Source organism: Equus asinus, chromosome 24 (genome assembly GCF_041296235.1).
Source record: "Equus asinus isolate D_3611 breed Donkey chromosome 24, EquAss-T2T_v2, whole genome shotgun sequence".
Lineage (NCBI taxonomy): Eukaryota > Metazoa > Chordata > Mammalia > Perissodactyla > Equidae > Equus > Equus asinus.
This window is the reverse complement of record NC_091813.1, coordinates 64863304-64881276: the sequence shown is the minus strand read 5'-3', so window position 1 is coordinate 64881276 and position 17973 is coordinate 64863304. Positions and strand designations below refer to the sequence as shown.

At 40.4% G+C, this 17973-nt stretch overlaps 1 protein-coding gene across 4 annotated transcripts in view; it reads left to right on the top strand.

The window, feature by feature from the left end:
• Nucleotides 1-7447: 7447 nt before the first annotated feature.
• Nucleotides 7448-17973, top strand: part of SLC18B1 (solute carrier family 18 member B1) — a 38622-nt gene continuing 28096 nt past the window's right edge. The window contains exons 1-2 of one of the 4 annotated variants that reach the window (XM_014856141.3): nucleotides 7448-7681; nucleotides 15443-15582. In XM_014856141.3, the coding sequence (XP_014711627.1) occupies nucleotides 7639-7681; nucleotides 15443-15582 (183 nt within the window). In that variant the 5' untranslated portion in view covers nucleotides 7448-7638. The remainder of the gene's footprint in view (nucleotides 7682-15442; nucleotides 15583-17973) is intronic. The other 3 variants (XM_014856142.2, XM_044754489.2, XM_070496465.1) reach the window with 3 other exon arrangements.

Here is a 17973-nt window from a genome sequence, read left to right as displayed (position 1 = left end):
GGCCATTCCCCAGCCCCATTTCCAAAGCAAATGCATGAAACACAGCCGAGTATGATCAGTACGTAGTCTTTTTCCTTCTGTTGTAACTTCCTCTCCTGACAAGTCGCCGAGCCAGTGAGCAAGTATTAATGAAGCGTTTGATAGGGGGCAGCAAGCACTGTGCATCCTGGGAACAGAGATGTTGCCAGATGCTTTGAAGGAAACAGAAATGGGTAACCTGATAAAGAGTGTGAGGGAGAGTTAACCAGAATGGAGATGGACTGGAATGTTAATAAACTGATAGAGTTCATTTTTAGCTTTTCAAATGCTTCCAAATTTTCATTTTAATAGTTTTGAACCTGCTTCTTTCCATCCAGATCTCATCCTAAAAAGTTGTTCACTTAATTAGTTGTTCATTTAATCAACTTTTTTTTTTTAAGCCAAAGAGTTTATAAAAAGATTTATTCTAGCCACTCTTGTGCTAGTGGTGGGATTAGGATTTGAGCCAAAGATCAGAATACCTAAAGGCTACAGGGGAGGGACAGTGGCTGGGGGTTAATGAGTGGGGATGCTGAGGAAAGGTGAGAGAAGGACTTTAGGCCGGTGGCAGCATTTGAAACCAGCTCAAAAAACCAGAAAGGATTCCAAACGGAGGATGGGAGGAGAGGAGAGGCTATTGGAAGTGGAGGGAAGAAGGAGGAGGCAAAAAATGCCTCCTTGTCTCTTTTGGAAGTTACCTTAACACATTGGGATTTTTGAAAGAAAATGTCGCAAATAGTGTTTCAGCAAATTTCTTACCTAAAGTTAATAAAATGAATGTGCTAACCATATTAGATTTCTAACACCTGCTCTCCGAAAGTCTTAGGGAGGAGACAGGGAATTTGGCATTTGGTAAAGACTTGGGAAACATAAATGGGGAACATAATCATTGCCAAACAGCATATTTGTATAGAGGAAAATGATTACGTACATTATAGCTTGTGCTGTTGTCCCCAGTGTACTACCAACCCACTCTGACTCGGTTTCTGTCTTCTAAGCAGCTTGTAATCTAGTCTGTAGACTCAAGTATCATGGGCCTATGCCTTAATATTTCATCTTAATAAATGCCTGTTCTGTCAGTGGCAAACCTCCCTTCATAGAACTGGAGCTACATTTTTTTAAAGTCTTAGTTATATAACTGGTTCTAATCCCAGGAACGAAGTTAAAGGGCCCGCTGGTGATTCAAGGATTCTTTAATATAGATTCTCCTAGTTGTCTTGTTTGAGGTTACCTCCTCTCAATGTTAGATATCGCGAAAGGTGGAAGACAATATTAAATAGAGGCTAATGGCTACAGTCACTCTTATACCAAAAGATTACAACACATAATGTACACAAATGTGCATCTGAAACACATGAAAAATGAAGAAATTCTAAAGTTCGTTTTAGAAACAATAATGATAGTAATAGGTAATTTTGTTTAACACTTTCTATATGCCAGTTAATGTGCTAAATTATTCTCATATATCTTCTCCCTTGATTGTCTTTGCGACCCTATGTAGTGGTGATGGTATTAGCCCCTTTTAACAGGTAGGGAAACCAAAGCTTAGGGAGTTGCCCAAGATCACACAGATAGTAAATGTGGAAGCTGGTATTTGAGCCCAGTGGACTTCAAAGCTCATGCTTCTAACCCTTCAGCCATTCAGATGATTGCCCGGATGTGGGAGGAGCGCACTGAGAATTCAAGGATAACGCTTTACCTCTCACGTGTGGCAAGAATATGACGAGTTCTACTTCATTGTGCTAAAAAGTTACATACATAGAGAAAGGGAATATTGCAGTGTTGGGCAGAAAAAGAGAGAGCAGTAGAAATTTGGGTTTCCGAATCATCTAATAATAGATGTTGTGTTAGTTTCCTGGGGCTGCTGTAACAAAGTATCTGTCACGCACTGTGTGGCTTAAATGACAGAAAGCTGTGGTCTCACAGTTCTGAAGCAGGAAGTCTGAAATCAAGGCCACTGCAGGGTTGGTTCCTCCCAAGGCTGTGGGGGAGAATCTGTCCCATGCCTGGCTTCTGGAGGTTCGCCAGCAATCTTGGTGTTCCTTGGCTTGTGGTAGCAGAACTCCAATCCTCACATGACTTGCTCCGTGTGTGCCTGTCTGTCTCTGTGTGCAAATTTTTCCAATTTTATAACGATACCAGTGATATTGGGTTAGGGGCCACCCTACTCCAGCATGACCTCATCTTAACTAATTACATCTAGAACAACCCTATTTCCAAATAAGGTCTCATTATGAGGTGCTGGGGGTAGGACTTCAACATATGTATTTTGGGGGAACACAATTCAACCCATTACAGATGTCAAAGAAGGAGGGGGAGATGTAGGTAAGAGATTAAATGATAGAAAGATCGTTGAATTGAACTGCAAAAAAACTTACTTGGAAGACTAGAGCTGGGAAGAGAAGCTGGGCCAGGGCGCATTAAAGATTTTATACCCTGGAGTATAAAATCTGGGGGTGCCCAGCTGAGCTGAGTTCAAATTCCAACTCACTTTGTGGCCTTTGGCAAACTAGTTACTTTTATGAGTCAGTAAAATGGTGATAATACTGTAATATTTTTGTGAGGATTAATGAGATTTAATCCTTATTTAAACTGTTTACTACTGGGCCTCTAAAGTCATTATTTACCTTAGAAAGAACTTCACATGAAAATATATGGAAAGGGTGTTAAATAATGCCCTTCTCCTGTCCTACACCACCCAGCGCTTAGTGCAGTGATGTGCAGACTGGAGCCACTACACTAATGTGTACTGAGTGAATTCATCAGATAAAACAAGATTAAAGAAGCATTGGGGGAGATGGCATACTTACAGGAAAGCCGTGTTGAGAAGTACTGTCATAAACGTCCCAGAAATCCATTTTTAATTTGAAAACTTTAAAAAATGTCCCTGCTTTAAACCATCATGCTGCCTGTCTTAAACTTATACAATGATGTATGTCAATTATTTCTCAATAAAACTGGGGAAAAAAATGTCCCTACCTTTGGGGGTAGCCAATTAATACAATGGATGGAAGTGGGAGCTAAGAAATAGGAGAAAACTAAAAAATATGATCGTGCTGCAGCTCAGGAACATAGGTCTGGGCTTGGTTTATGTAGCATGTAGTTTGAAACATACTGAGGAAAAACAGTGGTAGCTGAAGAAAGGTTTGGGCCAAAGAAGATAGAATCTTATTATATAAAGGGAAGGCTCAAAGGAGAAAGAGAACTTGGTAAGAGGGAAGAGAATAAAAAAAAAAGTAAGCAAGTAGATAGAGGGCCAGCCCAGTGGCGTAGCGGTTAAGTTCTCACACTCCACTTCTGTGGCCCAGGGTTCAGCAGTTCAGATCCCGGGTATGGACCTACGCACCACTTGGCAAACCATGCTGGGGCAGGTGTCCCACATATAAAGTAGAGGAAGATGGGCATGGATGTTAGCTCAGGGACAATCTTCCTCAGAAAAAAGAGGATTGGCAGCAGATGTTAGGTCAGGGCTAATCTTCCTCAGAAAAAGAAAGAAAGAAAGTAAGTAAATGGATAAGAGTGGAATAGATTCATAAAGCCTGTCAGTAGCAGCTTGTAAAGTTAATATGTAAGATCTTTAATTGGAAAACCCAGTTTATTAAGGAGGAAAAAAGGGTTGTGTGAGAGAATGAGGCTAGATTATTGCATAGCCAAGTAGGAAGCCCATGTCAATTGCTTACACATTTTGAGGGTTTAGTGTAATTCTCATCTAAGTTTCCATAAGTCTTACTAAGAATGTTTCCTTGGCCCTTGTCTTTATTGCTACCAGATCCTACTCAGAGCCGTCTGGGTGCTGTCTGGGGGCTGTAGCTGCTTGCTACAGGACTGATTCAGAATTCGTGGGAACTAAACACACTGAGGAAGATAGTTAGAGAAAGTACTTAAAGTTTATGAATAAACTAATTATTGACCAGCCACACAGGCAATTTAGAAATGAAATAAAGAGTAGTGGCCAATAGAGAAAACCTTAAATTAACACTAAACTTATTCACTGGGTACAAGGAGGACCTGCATGGGTAGGACTCCAGACCCCAATGCTGGAGACCAGCCCTGCTGTTTCCTGTGTAATGTTTCTTTGAAAAATGGGTCCTGATGCTGTAACATGTATTTGATAACTGCAGTTCTTATTAGAGACTCATTGGAATGAAGCCAGGACCACTCCTGTCCTTAGAACTAGAGCTACATTAAAGAAAAAAAGTCCGTCATCTAACTGGTTCTAAGCCCAAGAGTGAAGGTAAAGGGCAGACTGGTGATTCAAGGATTCTTTGTACAGATTCTCCTCTACCATCTTGGTCAGAGCACACCTAATCTTTGGGCCTCAAGTACCTCATCTGCAAAGTGAAGTAGGAGTTGAATGAGATGCTCTTAAACACTCTTTTAGTTTGAACATTCCATGTCATCATTTTAAAACAATAATTTTAACTTTTAGTAAATGTTGAACATCTATGAGGTCTGCCATATTCGTTTTCTGATATCACATAACTTTAGCCACATGATGCTGAGCCGTAGCTGATGCCAGCTTCCCTCCTGTGTCTCCAGGTTATAGATGTATATAACATCTATGTAAAATATAAGTCTAAACATTTTTAAAATTACTATCTGAAGACACTGGAGGATCTCCATTCTCACCACTTTTCAACGATTTACTGCAATAAAGTGCAATAAAGTAAGTGAAAAATAAAAGCATACATTTCAGAAAGGAAGAAGTAAAACTCATTCATAGGTGACATGATTGTTTATGTAGAAAATCTAAAAGAATCTATAAAACCACTATTAGAGCTAATGAGGGAATTTAGCAAGGTTGCAGGATATAAGATCAACATAAAAATTAATTTACTTTTATATATAATTGGCAAATGGTTGGAAATTTAAATGTAAAACATTCCACTTCAATAACTTCTAAAACTAAGATACTTTGGAATAAATTTGTCAGCAGGCATGTAATACCTCTACAATGAAAACTGCAAAACATTTCTGAAAGAAATTGAAGAAGATCTGCATAAATGGAGAGACATACCATGTTCATGGATTAAAAGACTCAAGGTTGATGGGCTGTCAGTTTTCCCTAAATTGATCTATACAGTCACAAAATCCCAATAGGAATCCTGCTAGGTTTTTTGGAGACAATGAGAGCTGATTCTAACATTTCTATGGAAATTCAAAGGACCCAGAATATTCAGACTGCTCTTGAAAAAGAAGAACAAACGTGGAGAATTTTCACTACCTGACTTCAAACACACCAGCTCTTGACATGTGATGGAAACAAGTGAAGGGAAGAAGCTGGCACCACCTACAATCCCTCTGGTGAGGGTGGCAGCATTCTAGGGGAGCAGGGATGGAGCTGTCACTGCGATGTCTTGTTCCTGCCTCCAGTGGGGTTGGCAGCACGTGATGCAGATGCAGAATGTGTGCACTGGACCGCTTCTGTGCTGTGGCTGACTTTAAGCAAGTAGCCTCTAAGTGGTGTGTATAGTCCTGATGATTCTGTGTGCTTCCTAAGAATCTATGATAAATTCATCTTCTGCTTACATTCGCAAAAGTTGTTTCTTTTAATAGCAACGGGGAACCCTGAGTGATACAAATGCTAGGAAGGAAAATAAAGAGGGATGAAGGGACAAAAGATTATGGGATAAGAGTGAACTTCTCTGAGGAGGTGGCATTTGAACAGTGACCATATTATTCCCCTCAAGTTTGTAAAGAAAAATTGATTCATTTGTCTATAAATGTATAAATGAGCATATAGAAATATGCATAGATAATTGTGGTAGGCTGATAATGGCTCCCAAAGATATGTCCACATCCTAATGCCTAGAACCTTTAAATGTTACCTTATTGGAAAAAAGGCTCTGTGGAGATGTGATCAAGATCTGGAGATGAGGAGACCATTTTGGATGTTGGCTCAGGGAAACTGATGTTGAACTTCTGGCCTGCAGGCCTGTGTTGTTTTAAGGTACCAAGCTTGTGGTAATTTGCTGCAGCAGCCACAGAAAACTAATACCATAATATATTCAGCTGTAACACTGATGATCTGGAGGGAGTGTGGGAGGTAGAGGTTAGAAATGGAGAGGAAGCTAGGACTATGAATATATATATCACAATGCCCTTAGTGTAAATTGAAATAGATGGAGCAAAAGGAGAAAGAGATGAAAAGTAGAAGAGAAAAAGAGAATAACTAAGAGGACCAGTCTAGGTAACACAATATCTGCATAAAGAGCAGTCCAGAACCAGAGAACAAAGAAAGGGAATGAACCATCAAAGAAATAATTTGAGAAAATTCTCCTCTACAGTTGATATTAGATCCGACAGAGAATGTAGAGTAAAATGAGACTGGAGAGGGTGGCAGGGGTTCGTGTAAATGTTCTGGAAGCTCACTTAAAGGAACCTTTGCTGGAACTAATCGTTCGGTTTAGAATGGCTTTAAGGGCTCACCTTACCCACCTGCCCACCAGGAATTTTCACATAACCTTCAAGACCCAAGGTGACATCACTTCCTCAAGAAGCCATCCTGGACGCATTTAGCCAAAGTTTTTCCGATGTGTTTCTATCAGAGAACTCATTGCATTATAATAAATTATTAATCAGTGTCTCTTTTATCTGCTAGAGGGAAGTATGCTATTTGAGAGCAGCGGCTGGATGGACCTCATTCACCTTTAAATTCAGGATGCCTGATACAAAGTGGTAACTCAATAGTCTTTTTGTTTTACCTTGGCCCCACATCACGAAATTCCCAGTCCTCAAACTGTAACCCATCCCAAACTGTAAATAAGGTGAAGATAAGTGAAGCCTGTATTTTTTTGCGCCGGAAAATTGTGAGGGTGAGAGTAAGGTAGCAGCCATCATGTTCGCGTGCCCAGCACTTCACACACCTTCTCACCAGGGCTCAGAGCCCCCCTACAACATAGGCATTACAATCCCAACTGTACAGAGGGACGGGAAACTGACCTTATCGCCCAAAGTCACAGCTAGTAAGTGCCCCGGATTGAAACTCAAGCATCCGCCTCCAGAGGTCGCACTCCCAGCCGCTCCCCAGGCTTCCTCAACATGCGTTATAATTCTTGCAAATAGTTTCTGCTCCAGGGGCTTCACGTCAGTTCATTCATTCCCACTTGATTGATGTCTGGCTTCAGCGATTACAAAGACTGCATCATGTACCCGCTGTGAAAAATAACTCACTCTAAAAATAGAGTCGGTACGAACCTGCTTGTCTAATTCAGAAGCGTGTCTTTCCGCTCAGGTGCGCCCTCTCTTTTCTGTGTCGACAGAAGCCTCCTTTCTTCCTTTTAGTGGGAATACATTGTACTCATTTTCAGGTAGGGAGTTCAACTATATGGAACATACACTTGGGGTTTTTTTCTCATACAGAATGGAAAAGGTGGTGGATTATGATGACAGCCTGTGTCTTTTTAAAAAAGCCCCGCCCCCTCGTCCCGCCCCCCTCGTCCCGCCCCCTCCCCGCCGGCCTCCGGGGGCGCATCGCTGTCGCCCGAGGCTGCCCGCGGGGACAGGACGGGGATGCCAGGGCCCCGCTGACCGCCGCCGCCGGCTCGTCCACTCGTCCGAGGTCGCGTCCGAGCCCGCGGGCCTGGAGTCGGAGCGGCGGCGCCGGAGTCGCGCCCGCGCATGGACGCGCCGGGGGACCCCGAGGGCCCGCGCCCCCCAGGAGGTGACCGAGAGCTGGCGGACGCGCCGGGGGGCTGGGCTTCGCTGTGGTTTGGTTTGTTTCCAGAGGCCGGGCGGTGGGGTCCGGGTCAGCGCTTCTCTTCCCTCTGCGGGTTAAAGTGCGGGGCCGGTACCGGGCGGTTCTAAAGGCCTTTCCTGTCCGAGCCGTGCGTCTCAGGACTGCGCGAGGAAGCGTGCCTGCAGACGGGCAAGCCCTTGCACAGACGAAGAAGAGGACCCTTCCAGCCCCTGCTGTGCGCTGGCAACCCCCCTTTTAGCTTTCTCTCAGTTCCCTTCTTCATCTATCCAAAGTTCTCCGAGATTCTAGACTTCCTCGTGTTGCACAGATTGTTTTTTATGGCAATCTCTGAGAAATAGAGCAAATCAAATATATTTTTCTGACTTAAATTTCTTTTTTCTCAAAACTACTTACCTTAAAAACGGCTCATAGATTTTCCGGATGTTTGAAACTGAGTAATTGACCTGGTATCTTTAAGCTACTGGAAGATTTAGTCCTGGGAAAAAGTGTTAAATTAATTGGCGCGGAAGATCAGTAATCAGTGTAAAAAATGTGTTGATTTACGGGTTTGAGGGACTCGTCTTTCCAGGAGCGTGCTGTTGTATTAATTCCCCAACTGAATGTTTTTAGCTTATTTTCTCTGCTTACACTTCCCTTAACTTCAGTATTGCTCCAGAATGCTGACTAAACAGCTATGATGATGTGCTTAAAATGTTGTTGGGTGCACGTAGCATATGGAACTAGTAACTTGAGAAATTATGTTATACTTTAGAGAGCTGTACCCTTGGGAGAGTTAGTGAACCAGGTTTGTTTTTGCCGGTGGCTGGGAAAGCCAAACACCGAGGTGATGAGATTGCAGCAGAGAGAAAGGGTTTAATCACAAGGCCAACATGTAAGGAAGAGAGAGCAGGAGTCTCAAATCCACTTCCCCGAAAATAAGGACTCAGGGATATTTATTGGATGGGGGCAAGATGGTCTGAAATGTGGAGATAGATGATTGGAAGTGAGTAGAGGTGAGGTAATTGACGATTTGCGCAAACATAGACTTCATGACTCATCATGGGACCCATGCTCACAAAATGGCAGCATGGGCATGATCTGAGGGTGGAGTTTTTAGCCTCTTGACAGCAAAAGGTCACTTATCAGATAGCTGCACAGGCCTAGTTGATGGGTTGGTGGTCTCAACTGGCCTGAAGTGGACAAGGGGTTCTAATTCTTGAAAAACAGCTCAAACACCCATTACCATGGTAACCTGGGCTCCAGGGAGATGTTGTCTGTGGGCACTTAGTGGGAATCAGATAGCATATTCCCTAAATGGCACAGTTAACAATGGGTGGATGAACAGCTAAAGCTGTAATCAGTAATTGCAAAAAAGGAAAGAAAACTTTAGTTCCTAGCTACTTAATCATCAATGGCTAACTGTTTGCCAGTTTCAATGCCCCCTATTCTTTGGTCATTCCTCATTCTTGAGGAATTTGGGACAATGACTGATCTAGCTAATTCCTGCTGAATTGGGGTGTTGATCCGGGTTAGAGGAATGAAACTGTTTAGCGCTCATCTGGAAATATTCTCTTGTTCCTGGCTTTTCAGGTTGACATTTTGCATTATTAGAATTTTGGTACCTTGTTCAGCAGCTTTGAAACAACATCTGAAGGCACAGTTTATAATCAAGTATCAGACCAGAAGGCGAAGAAGTATAGACAACCTAAATTTTAACAGTCCCTGAAGAATAGACCTAATCCCTTGGGGAATCCAAGAAAACAGTCCTGAAAACCAGTCTGGACCTGGTACCTCTGGGGATATCTGCTGATGAGGGATGTAGGTCATTCCATCTCATTGAACCAGTATCTTAGTAAGACAGTGATGCATGTGGGTTCCCAAGGTTAGGCCTTTACTGTGTAAACAAGTAACCAGGTACTTATCAAGAAGCATTTCTAGAGAAACAAAAAGGAAAACAAGGTTAATGATTGAAGCAAATTATAAACCAGTTCTTCAGCCCAGGGGGCAGCCAGTCAAGAAGATTTCTAGATGGCAGGGTCAAAGTATCTCTTGCAGTTTGAAATGTCTCCGATGATGTCGTTGAGTGTTCAGGTATATTTCTGAGTGGCTTTACACAGCAACAGACGTGAACCTCTCAAGTTCACATGAAGTCCTCCAGCTTCAGTTTGCAAGCCTTCGGAAACAAAGGGCAGATTCAGTTCTCAATGATTCTGAGTGAAAATGATGGAAAAATTGAAAACATTAATTTGGAGGTTTGTAGCCAGGTATTTCAGGAGACTAGAACAATTCAAGATCCAGTCCAGTTAACAGATATAAAACAAAAACTTCAAAGATAATTATCAGAACTAGAACCTAATATCTGTGAATGTGTATTGTAGTTTCTATTGAAATGTAATTTTTCTCTCTAAAATCACCCTCATATTTTATAAAAGATAGCCAAATTAAGACTAACTGGTTTGCAAAATGTTTAGTTTCTATAAACTTGTCCAATTATTCACATAAGTACAGCAAGAATAGCCATTGATCATATAGAGTCTTTTAAATCTGCTTTGCTGGAACTTTTTATAAGGAATCTCAGATTGAACTTTAAAGGTCTCTTGAGGCTGGGAAAGCCAAGTCAAGAATTTGTCATCAGGCTTTGCATGCAATACCTTAGATTTGAGTGAATTCCTCTTTTCTCTTGAGGTTCCCCAAATCGAGGTGCCTTGCATCTGCTAGCTAAATGATCTTCTTTCTTATCTATTATGGTTGCTGAGAACCCTGTAAGCGAGGTACCAGGCCAATATGTCCAAGTGCTTTATTCCAGAAAGTCAGCCTTTATTCCTCAGAAGATGTCTTGTCATATCTGAGTCTGTATGTTTCTCTCAAATATGACATTCCAGTCAAAGCCTTGGTATTATAACCAGTGTTTCCAATTGTGTCCTGTTATAAGCAGAACAAATTCTTATTGAACTTATGCAAATAACTATATTGCTATGAGAACAATACTCTCTAAGAGTTTCCAAGTTCTGGAGGGATCAAGTAGGGAGAAAAAGATAAATGTTTCACTTCTGTTCACAAAGGTATAATTTTGCCAAATTACTGTCAGTCATAGTTAGCATGAGAGAAAAAAGAAAAATATTTCCTTAAATCTGGGAAACAAAACAAAACAAAACATCAAAACATCAGCAATATCTCAGACAAAATAGTCATATAAATTATAATAATCCTCGTCAGTTCATTTGGTCCTGTGTAATTGGTTCTTGATCTTAATCTTCTGTTAGCACTTTCGTGAAGTCATCACTTTCTCCCTTAGAGTTCTGTAATCTCTTACCCAGTTCATTTTTATAATCTGAAAGTTTATCAGAAACCTGTATTCTAGAGTAAGTGCCAGAGTCATTTCCTTGAATTTCTCTGAAGGTGAAACGTGTTTTGCAAAAGCATCAGAGTAAAACAGTAGCTGTCTGTAAATGACAAAAGACTTCAAAATAGCACTTGACAAAGAAATTTGGTTACCTTTATGACAGACGACACTTTAAAACAATAACCAGAATTATGACTGATAAACAGTACAGATCAGAATATTAGCAATGTTATACATTTTCAAAACACCTGTATCAATAACATTCACCAACACAATATTGTAGGTCCCTGTGAAACGATGCTTAGCTATCCACTTGCCCATGGTGACCACCAGGGATCTTGAAGGCAAATGTAGAGAGATAAATAGTTTTAAAAACTTAATAGAGAGACCTTAGTCTTGAACATAGAAAATTATTTTAACAAAACATTGTTTTTCTGTATTTTAGGTAGCCTTACTCAAAAATAAAGACACCTTTTATAACTCTTTATAAAGAGCAGACCAAAAGTTCAAGAAAATTATCCTTTTAAGAGAAAGAAGACCAAATTCTAATTTTGTATCAGCTTACTTTTAACATTAAAACTCATTTACTTAATTGGACTTACTTTAATCTTGGCCCACTTGACCATACATAAAACTCCTTAGGGTTTGACTTTCACAAACTTTCTGTCATTTACTTTTTGCATTCAGAATTTGTCCCAAGTTTTGTTTTTTTTTCCTTTTTTTTCCCTATACTTGAGAACAAATTTATCTTTTTTAAAATAAGACGAACTAAAATCTCCATTCATTATACCTTCTTTACTGAAAACGTTTTACTTTCCCTGTATACAGACTTTCTAGAAATATATGCTTTCTCATAGAAAATTTCTCAGAAGGTACAAAACATGTCTATCAACAAACCTAAGCATTTTTTTTTTTTGGTTTCTCTGATATAAGAAACCAAAGGCAGACAAATCTATGCCTAATAATCAATTTCTAATATTTTATCTTATGTGGAAATAACCTAGATACTCAACAAATTTTTATCATTTAATTTAATTTATCAAAACTCTAAAGTTTTAAGTTACCAAAAGAATTTTGAAGCTGTTTTTTCAAGTATACAGACCATAAAACATAATTATTGTACCCTAAGACTCTTACCCATTTTCATCTATCTAAATCATTTGTGGGTAAATCAGATTACCCAAAAAAGCTTCATGAGACATTAGACAAAATTAGTTATTATTTAAAGCTATTATTTTCCTGATGAATTTATAACAGGGATAACATGAGCTTATTTGACTAGTAAACCCAGGCTGCATGTCTCATCATATCCAAAAACTGACAACTTTGAGGACATGCCTATTTCAATCAAACTAACAAACTTAAGCTTTCATTTACCAAAGATTAATTTATATCATGTTAACTTGAAAGACATTTGGGTTAGTTTCTATTGCATTTAGAATTTATGTAAGTGCTTACTTTTAGCCAATTGAATAGAGCTCTTTAGAAATTATACTATCTGGAGGTAAAATATCACACATAAATGACATACGTATGTTCACATATACACAGAGTGTCCACACCTATTGTTTTAAAAGTACCGTCATGAATCAGGTACAATAATGCACTAGTTATGAATCCAAATTTTGTTTTAAGCCTTTTTACTAATATTTTTGAGAAGACACTCAAGATGCTAGATTTATGGTGAGAACACTCTTGTGGCCATTTTTCTTTCCTTTCCCTCTTTTTTTGTTTTCAATCCTAGGACTTAATGATGGGCTAGATATTCCCTGGAGGGTTGACAAACTCTTTGAGTTAAAGGAAGTGAGTGGAACCTGAGGTGCCTCTAGAGCTGTATTTCCAGTCTTGCAAGGACTTTTAAAGGACAGTTACTCTTGATTTCTCCAAAATTGGGTTCTAATTTAAATGACATTATAGGTTGATCTGCTTGTCCAACTACATCACAAAGGCACAGAGAAACCACTTAAGTTTTCTCCAAGATGGAGTTTCTGGGGCACAACCCATCCAATTGAAGGTGTGTCTAATTAGTTAAAATGCACCCAACGAGTGAGTCTCCAGGGATGCTTGGGGTGTTCCCCATTGTGGTAAAGCTGAGGTCCAACTATCATTGGGCTGGAGAAAGGGTACAGAGCCTGACTGCAGACGTCAATATAGTTATAAGATTTAGTCAAGTCCCATTCAGCCTGGGCACCTAGTCCCTGAGCCAGCACAAGGTGAGCCAGGGAGTCAAGAGGCAAAGGCCTGGAGTGGGCTGGGGGCTGGGGCTCCAAAAGCTGAGGTTGAGAGTTAAATCCCTGGCAGAAAGTTTTTCAGGTTTTTGATTTTACAGAAGGTCCAGGGTCTGCTCAGGTCCAGCCTGAACTTAACCTCAAGTTGGTGACAACAGAGGAGGTGATGGACAAGACGGACAAAGAAGGGAAAGAGGTGACCAGGCCCTGCCCTCATGGCCTCTTCCCTAGTCTTATCAGGATAAGGGTCACACAAATAACAGTTCCTGTACTGGGGCACACAACCCTGGTGGGATCGTTTACAGAATAAATTACAGCTCTCCTGTTCCCATAACTGACTCAGAATTTAGACATGGCCAGTCAAAAGCATATTTATCCTGCATCTAGTACCAGACCTCAAGAATGTTGAGCATCCCCAAAATCAAGACCCTCTCAGGGAAGGCCAAACCAAGGCTCCCTTTTTGGACGTCACAGAGGATGTTCCCTGTGAAGCCAAGCCAAGAGCACTCCTGTGAGCAGATCCCCTAATTTTTCTTAATATCAAGCATCCCCAAAACCAAGACCCTCACATGAAGACCAGATCAAGGCTTCCTTTTTTGGAAGTTGTGGAGGGAGTTCCCCTGCCAAACCAAGGCTTCCTTTTCAGAAGTCAGACCAAAAGGAAGAAGGAGTAAGAATCTGGTCACTTTTACCAAAGTTTACTCACCATAAAAGATGTCTTCCAAACCCCGAAACCGTCTCTCTACTGTAAAGTGAAAATGTGCAGCAAGGAGTCGGCAGTGCCAAGCCAGGAAAAATCCCCGAACAGTCCCAGGAGAAATGCTCTTGGCAGCTGCTGGACTCATCCACAGGTTCTCCACACTGGCTAGGGGCTGATGAATCTAGGGCAAAAAGGACTGTCTGGACTTACTCGTGGCTCACTTGAAAAATTGTTATGGAACCAGGTCCATTTTTGCCTGTTGCCTGGAAAGCCAAACACCAAGATGATGAGATTGCAGCAGAGAGAGGCTCTAATCACAAGGCAGCCAAGTGAGGAAACAGGAGAATGAGTCTCAAATCCGCTTCCCTGAAAATAGGGACTCAGGAATATTTATGGGGTCCAGGGCAAGGTGGTCTGAAATGTGGAGATAGGTGATTGAAGGTGAGGAGAGGTGAGGTAATTGGTGATCTGCACAAACGTAGTCAGACTCCATGCCTCTTCGTAGAATGCATGCTCACAAAATGGTGGTGTTAGCATGATCTGAGGGTGGAGTTTTTGGCTTCTTGACATCAAAAGGTTGCCTATCGGACATCTGCACAGGCCCCATTGATGAGTTGGTGGTCTCCACCAGCCTGAAGTGGACAAGGAGTTCTAATTCCTGAAAAACAGCTCAAACAGCTATTACCATGGTGACCCAGGCTCCAGGGAGATGTTACCTATAGGAACCTAGCGGGGGTCAGAGAGCATAGTGCCTAAACAGTACAGTTAACAATGGGTGGGTCAAAGAGCTAAAAGCAGTAATCAATAATTGCAAAAAGGAAAAAAAACTTCAGTTCCTAACTACTTAATCATCAGTGGTAACTGTCGGTTTCAGGAGATCACCCGGTTCCTTCATCCTTCTTGAAGGAGTTTATTAAAAGTGAAAGCAGAGCCTGGCCCAGTGGTGCAGTGGTTAAATTTGCACGTTTTGCTTCAGCGGCCCACGGTTCACTGGTTTGGATCCTGGGTGCAGACCTATGCACTGCTTGTCAAGCCATGCTGTGGCAGGTGTCCCACATATAAAGTAGAGGAAGATGGGCACAGATGTTAGCTCAGGGCCAGTCTTCCTCAGAAAAAAAAAAATGAGGATTAGCAGTGGATGTTAGCTCAGGGCTAGTCTTCCGCAAAAAAAAAAAAAATAATAATAAGTGAAAGAAATAGGTCTTATGGCGAAGGCAAACAGATCAGATGCTTTACTAAATTCTGCACTGAAATTCTAATAAAGAATGGTATATAAATGAAAACAATGTGTCTTCAAAATTGCGGTGACATGCAAGGATTGTGTTACATTTGATCAAATGTGCTGTATTCAAAATAGCCTTCAGCTCAGCAAATGTTACCTTCAGAGTGCATCGTCTGTGCACAGAAGTGACATTTGTGTACTTCCATCAGTAGTGCCAATTACACGTGTGTATTTGCGTGTGTTTGCCTTCAAGGTGACGGCCGTCTGGCAGGTGTGAGAGAGACAGCCCGGCGGCTTTCAAGAGACCAGCTGTTTGTGCTGATATCCACGGCGTCCCTGAACTTGGGTTCCATGATGTGCTATTCTATCCTTGGACCCTTTTTCCCGCAGGAGGTGAGACATTTTTGTATCCTTCTGAACTCTTAACTTTTAACAAAGCCTTTTGAATTGTTTCATTTTACACTATGTAAAATGCACAAAACTGTATATAGTAAAGATGCTATTTCGAACTTCAACAAACAGAAGACTTTTAACAGAATATTTGATACTAGGAAAAAAATCATCAGAAAGAATATCATCTTGGGAGGTAATTCACTTAAATATAATTGACCTTCTGAGGATTACTTTGCTTACCATGCAGTTTGATTAATCTTTATTTGGTTTCTGCAGCTGAAAAAAAAGGGGTGCTCTGACTAACAGATTTTAGTGTTACTGCAAAAAGTTTATGTTAAGACAGTAACTCTATTTCCTGGATTTTTTTGCTTATTAACATTTTGGAATTAGGGAGACATGGCCCACTAAATTCCCTTTTCTGACTTGAATTTCTTTATGGAATTGAGCGGCAATGTTTGTATCAAGGAGGAATTCTGGTTAATATTGGCAAGTTTCTTTGAATCATAACCTTATTTTAATTATTTTTTTAACATTCTCATACAATTTATTTTATTTTATATTTTTATTGAGGTAACATTGGTTTATAACATTATATAAATTTCAGGTGTATATCATTATATTTCAATTTCTGCGACTACATCATGTTCACCACCCAAGACTAATTACAATCCATCACCACACACACCCATGTGCCCAGTCACCCCTTTTGCCCTCCTCCCTCCCCACTTCCTCTCTGGTAACCACCAATCCAATCTCTGTCTCTCTGTTATTGTTTGTTGTTTTTTATCTTCTACTTATGAGTGAGATCACACAGTATTTGGCTTTCTCCCTTTGACTTATTTTGCTTAGCATAATACCCTCAAGGTCCATCTATGTTGTCACAAATGGCCGCATTTCATCCATTTTTATGGAGTAGTCCATTGTGTATATATATCTTCTTTATCCATTCATCCCTTGATGGGCACTTAGGTTACCTCCAAGTCTTGTCTATTGTGAATAATGCTGCAATGGACATAGGGGTGCATGTAACTTTATGCATTCACGTTTTCATATTCTTTGGATAAATACTGCACTGTAGTAGGATAGCTGGATTGTATGGTAGACCTATTCTTGATTTTTTGAGGAATCTCCATGCTGTTTTCCATAGTGGCTGCAGCAGTTTGCACTCCCACCCACAGTGTTTGAGAATTCCGTCTCTCTACATCCTCTTCAACACTTGCTGTTTCCTGTCTTATTAATTATAGCCATTTTGACAGGAGTGAGGTGATATCTCATTGTAGTCTTGATTTGCATTTCCCTGATAGTTAATGATGTTGAACATCTTTTCTGTGCCCACTGGCCATCTGTATATCTTCTTTGGAGAAATGTCTGTTCAGATCTTTTGTCAGTTTTTCACCTGGGTTGTTAGCTTTTTTGTTGTTGAGATGTATGAATTCTTTGTGTATTTTGGATATTAACCCCTTATCAGATATATGGTTTGCAAATATATTCTCCCAATTGTTAGGTTGTCCTTTCATTTTGTTGATGGTTTCCTTTGCTGTATAGAAGATTTTAATTTGATATGGTCCCATTTGTTTATTTTTCCTATTGTTTCCCTTGCCCAGTCAGACATGGTACTTGAAAATATGCTGCTACAACTGATGTTGAAGAGTGTACTGCGTATGTTTTCTTCTAGAAGTTTAATGGTTCCAGGTCTTACATTCAAGTCTGTAATCCAATTTGAGTTATTCTTTGTGTATGGTGTAAGATAATGGTCTACTTTCCTTCCTTTGCATGTGGCTGTCCAGTTATCCCAACACCGTTTATTGAACAGACTCTCCTTTCTCGATTGTATGCTCTTGGCTCCTTTGTCGAAAATTAGCTGTCCATAGATATGTGGGTTTATTTCTGGGCTCTCGATTCTGTTCCCTTGATCTGTGTGTCTGTTTTTGTGCCAGTACCATGCTGTTTTGGTTACTATAGCTTTGTAGTATATTTTGAAATCAAGGAGTGTGATACCTCCAGCTTTGTTCTTTTTTCTCAGGATTCCTTTGGCTATTTGGGGTCTTTTGTTGTTCCATATAAATTTTAGGATTCTTTGTTCTATTTCTGTGAAAAATGTTGCTGGAACTTTAATAGGGATTGCATTGAATCTGTAGATTGCTTTAGGAAGTATGGACATTTTAACTATGTTAATTCTTCCAATCCAAGAGCACGGAAGATCTTTCCATTTCTTTGAGTCTTCAATTTCTTTCAACAATGTTTCCTAGTTTTCAGTGTACAGATATTTCACCTCTTTGGTTAAGTTTCTTCCTAGATATTTTATTCTTTTTGTTGCATTTGAAAATGGGGTTGTATTCTTAATTTCTCCTTCTGCTTAAAGTGTAAGTCTCCTTTGTTGTTAGTGTATAG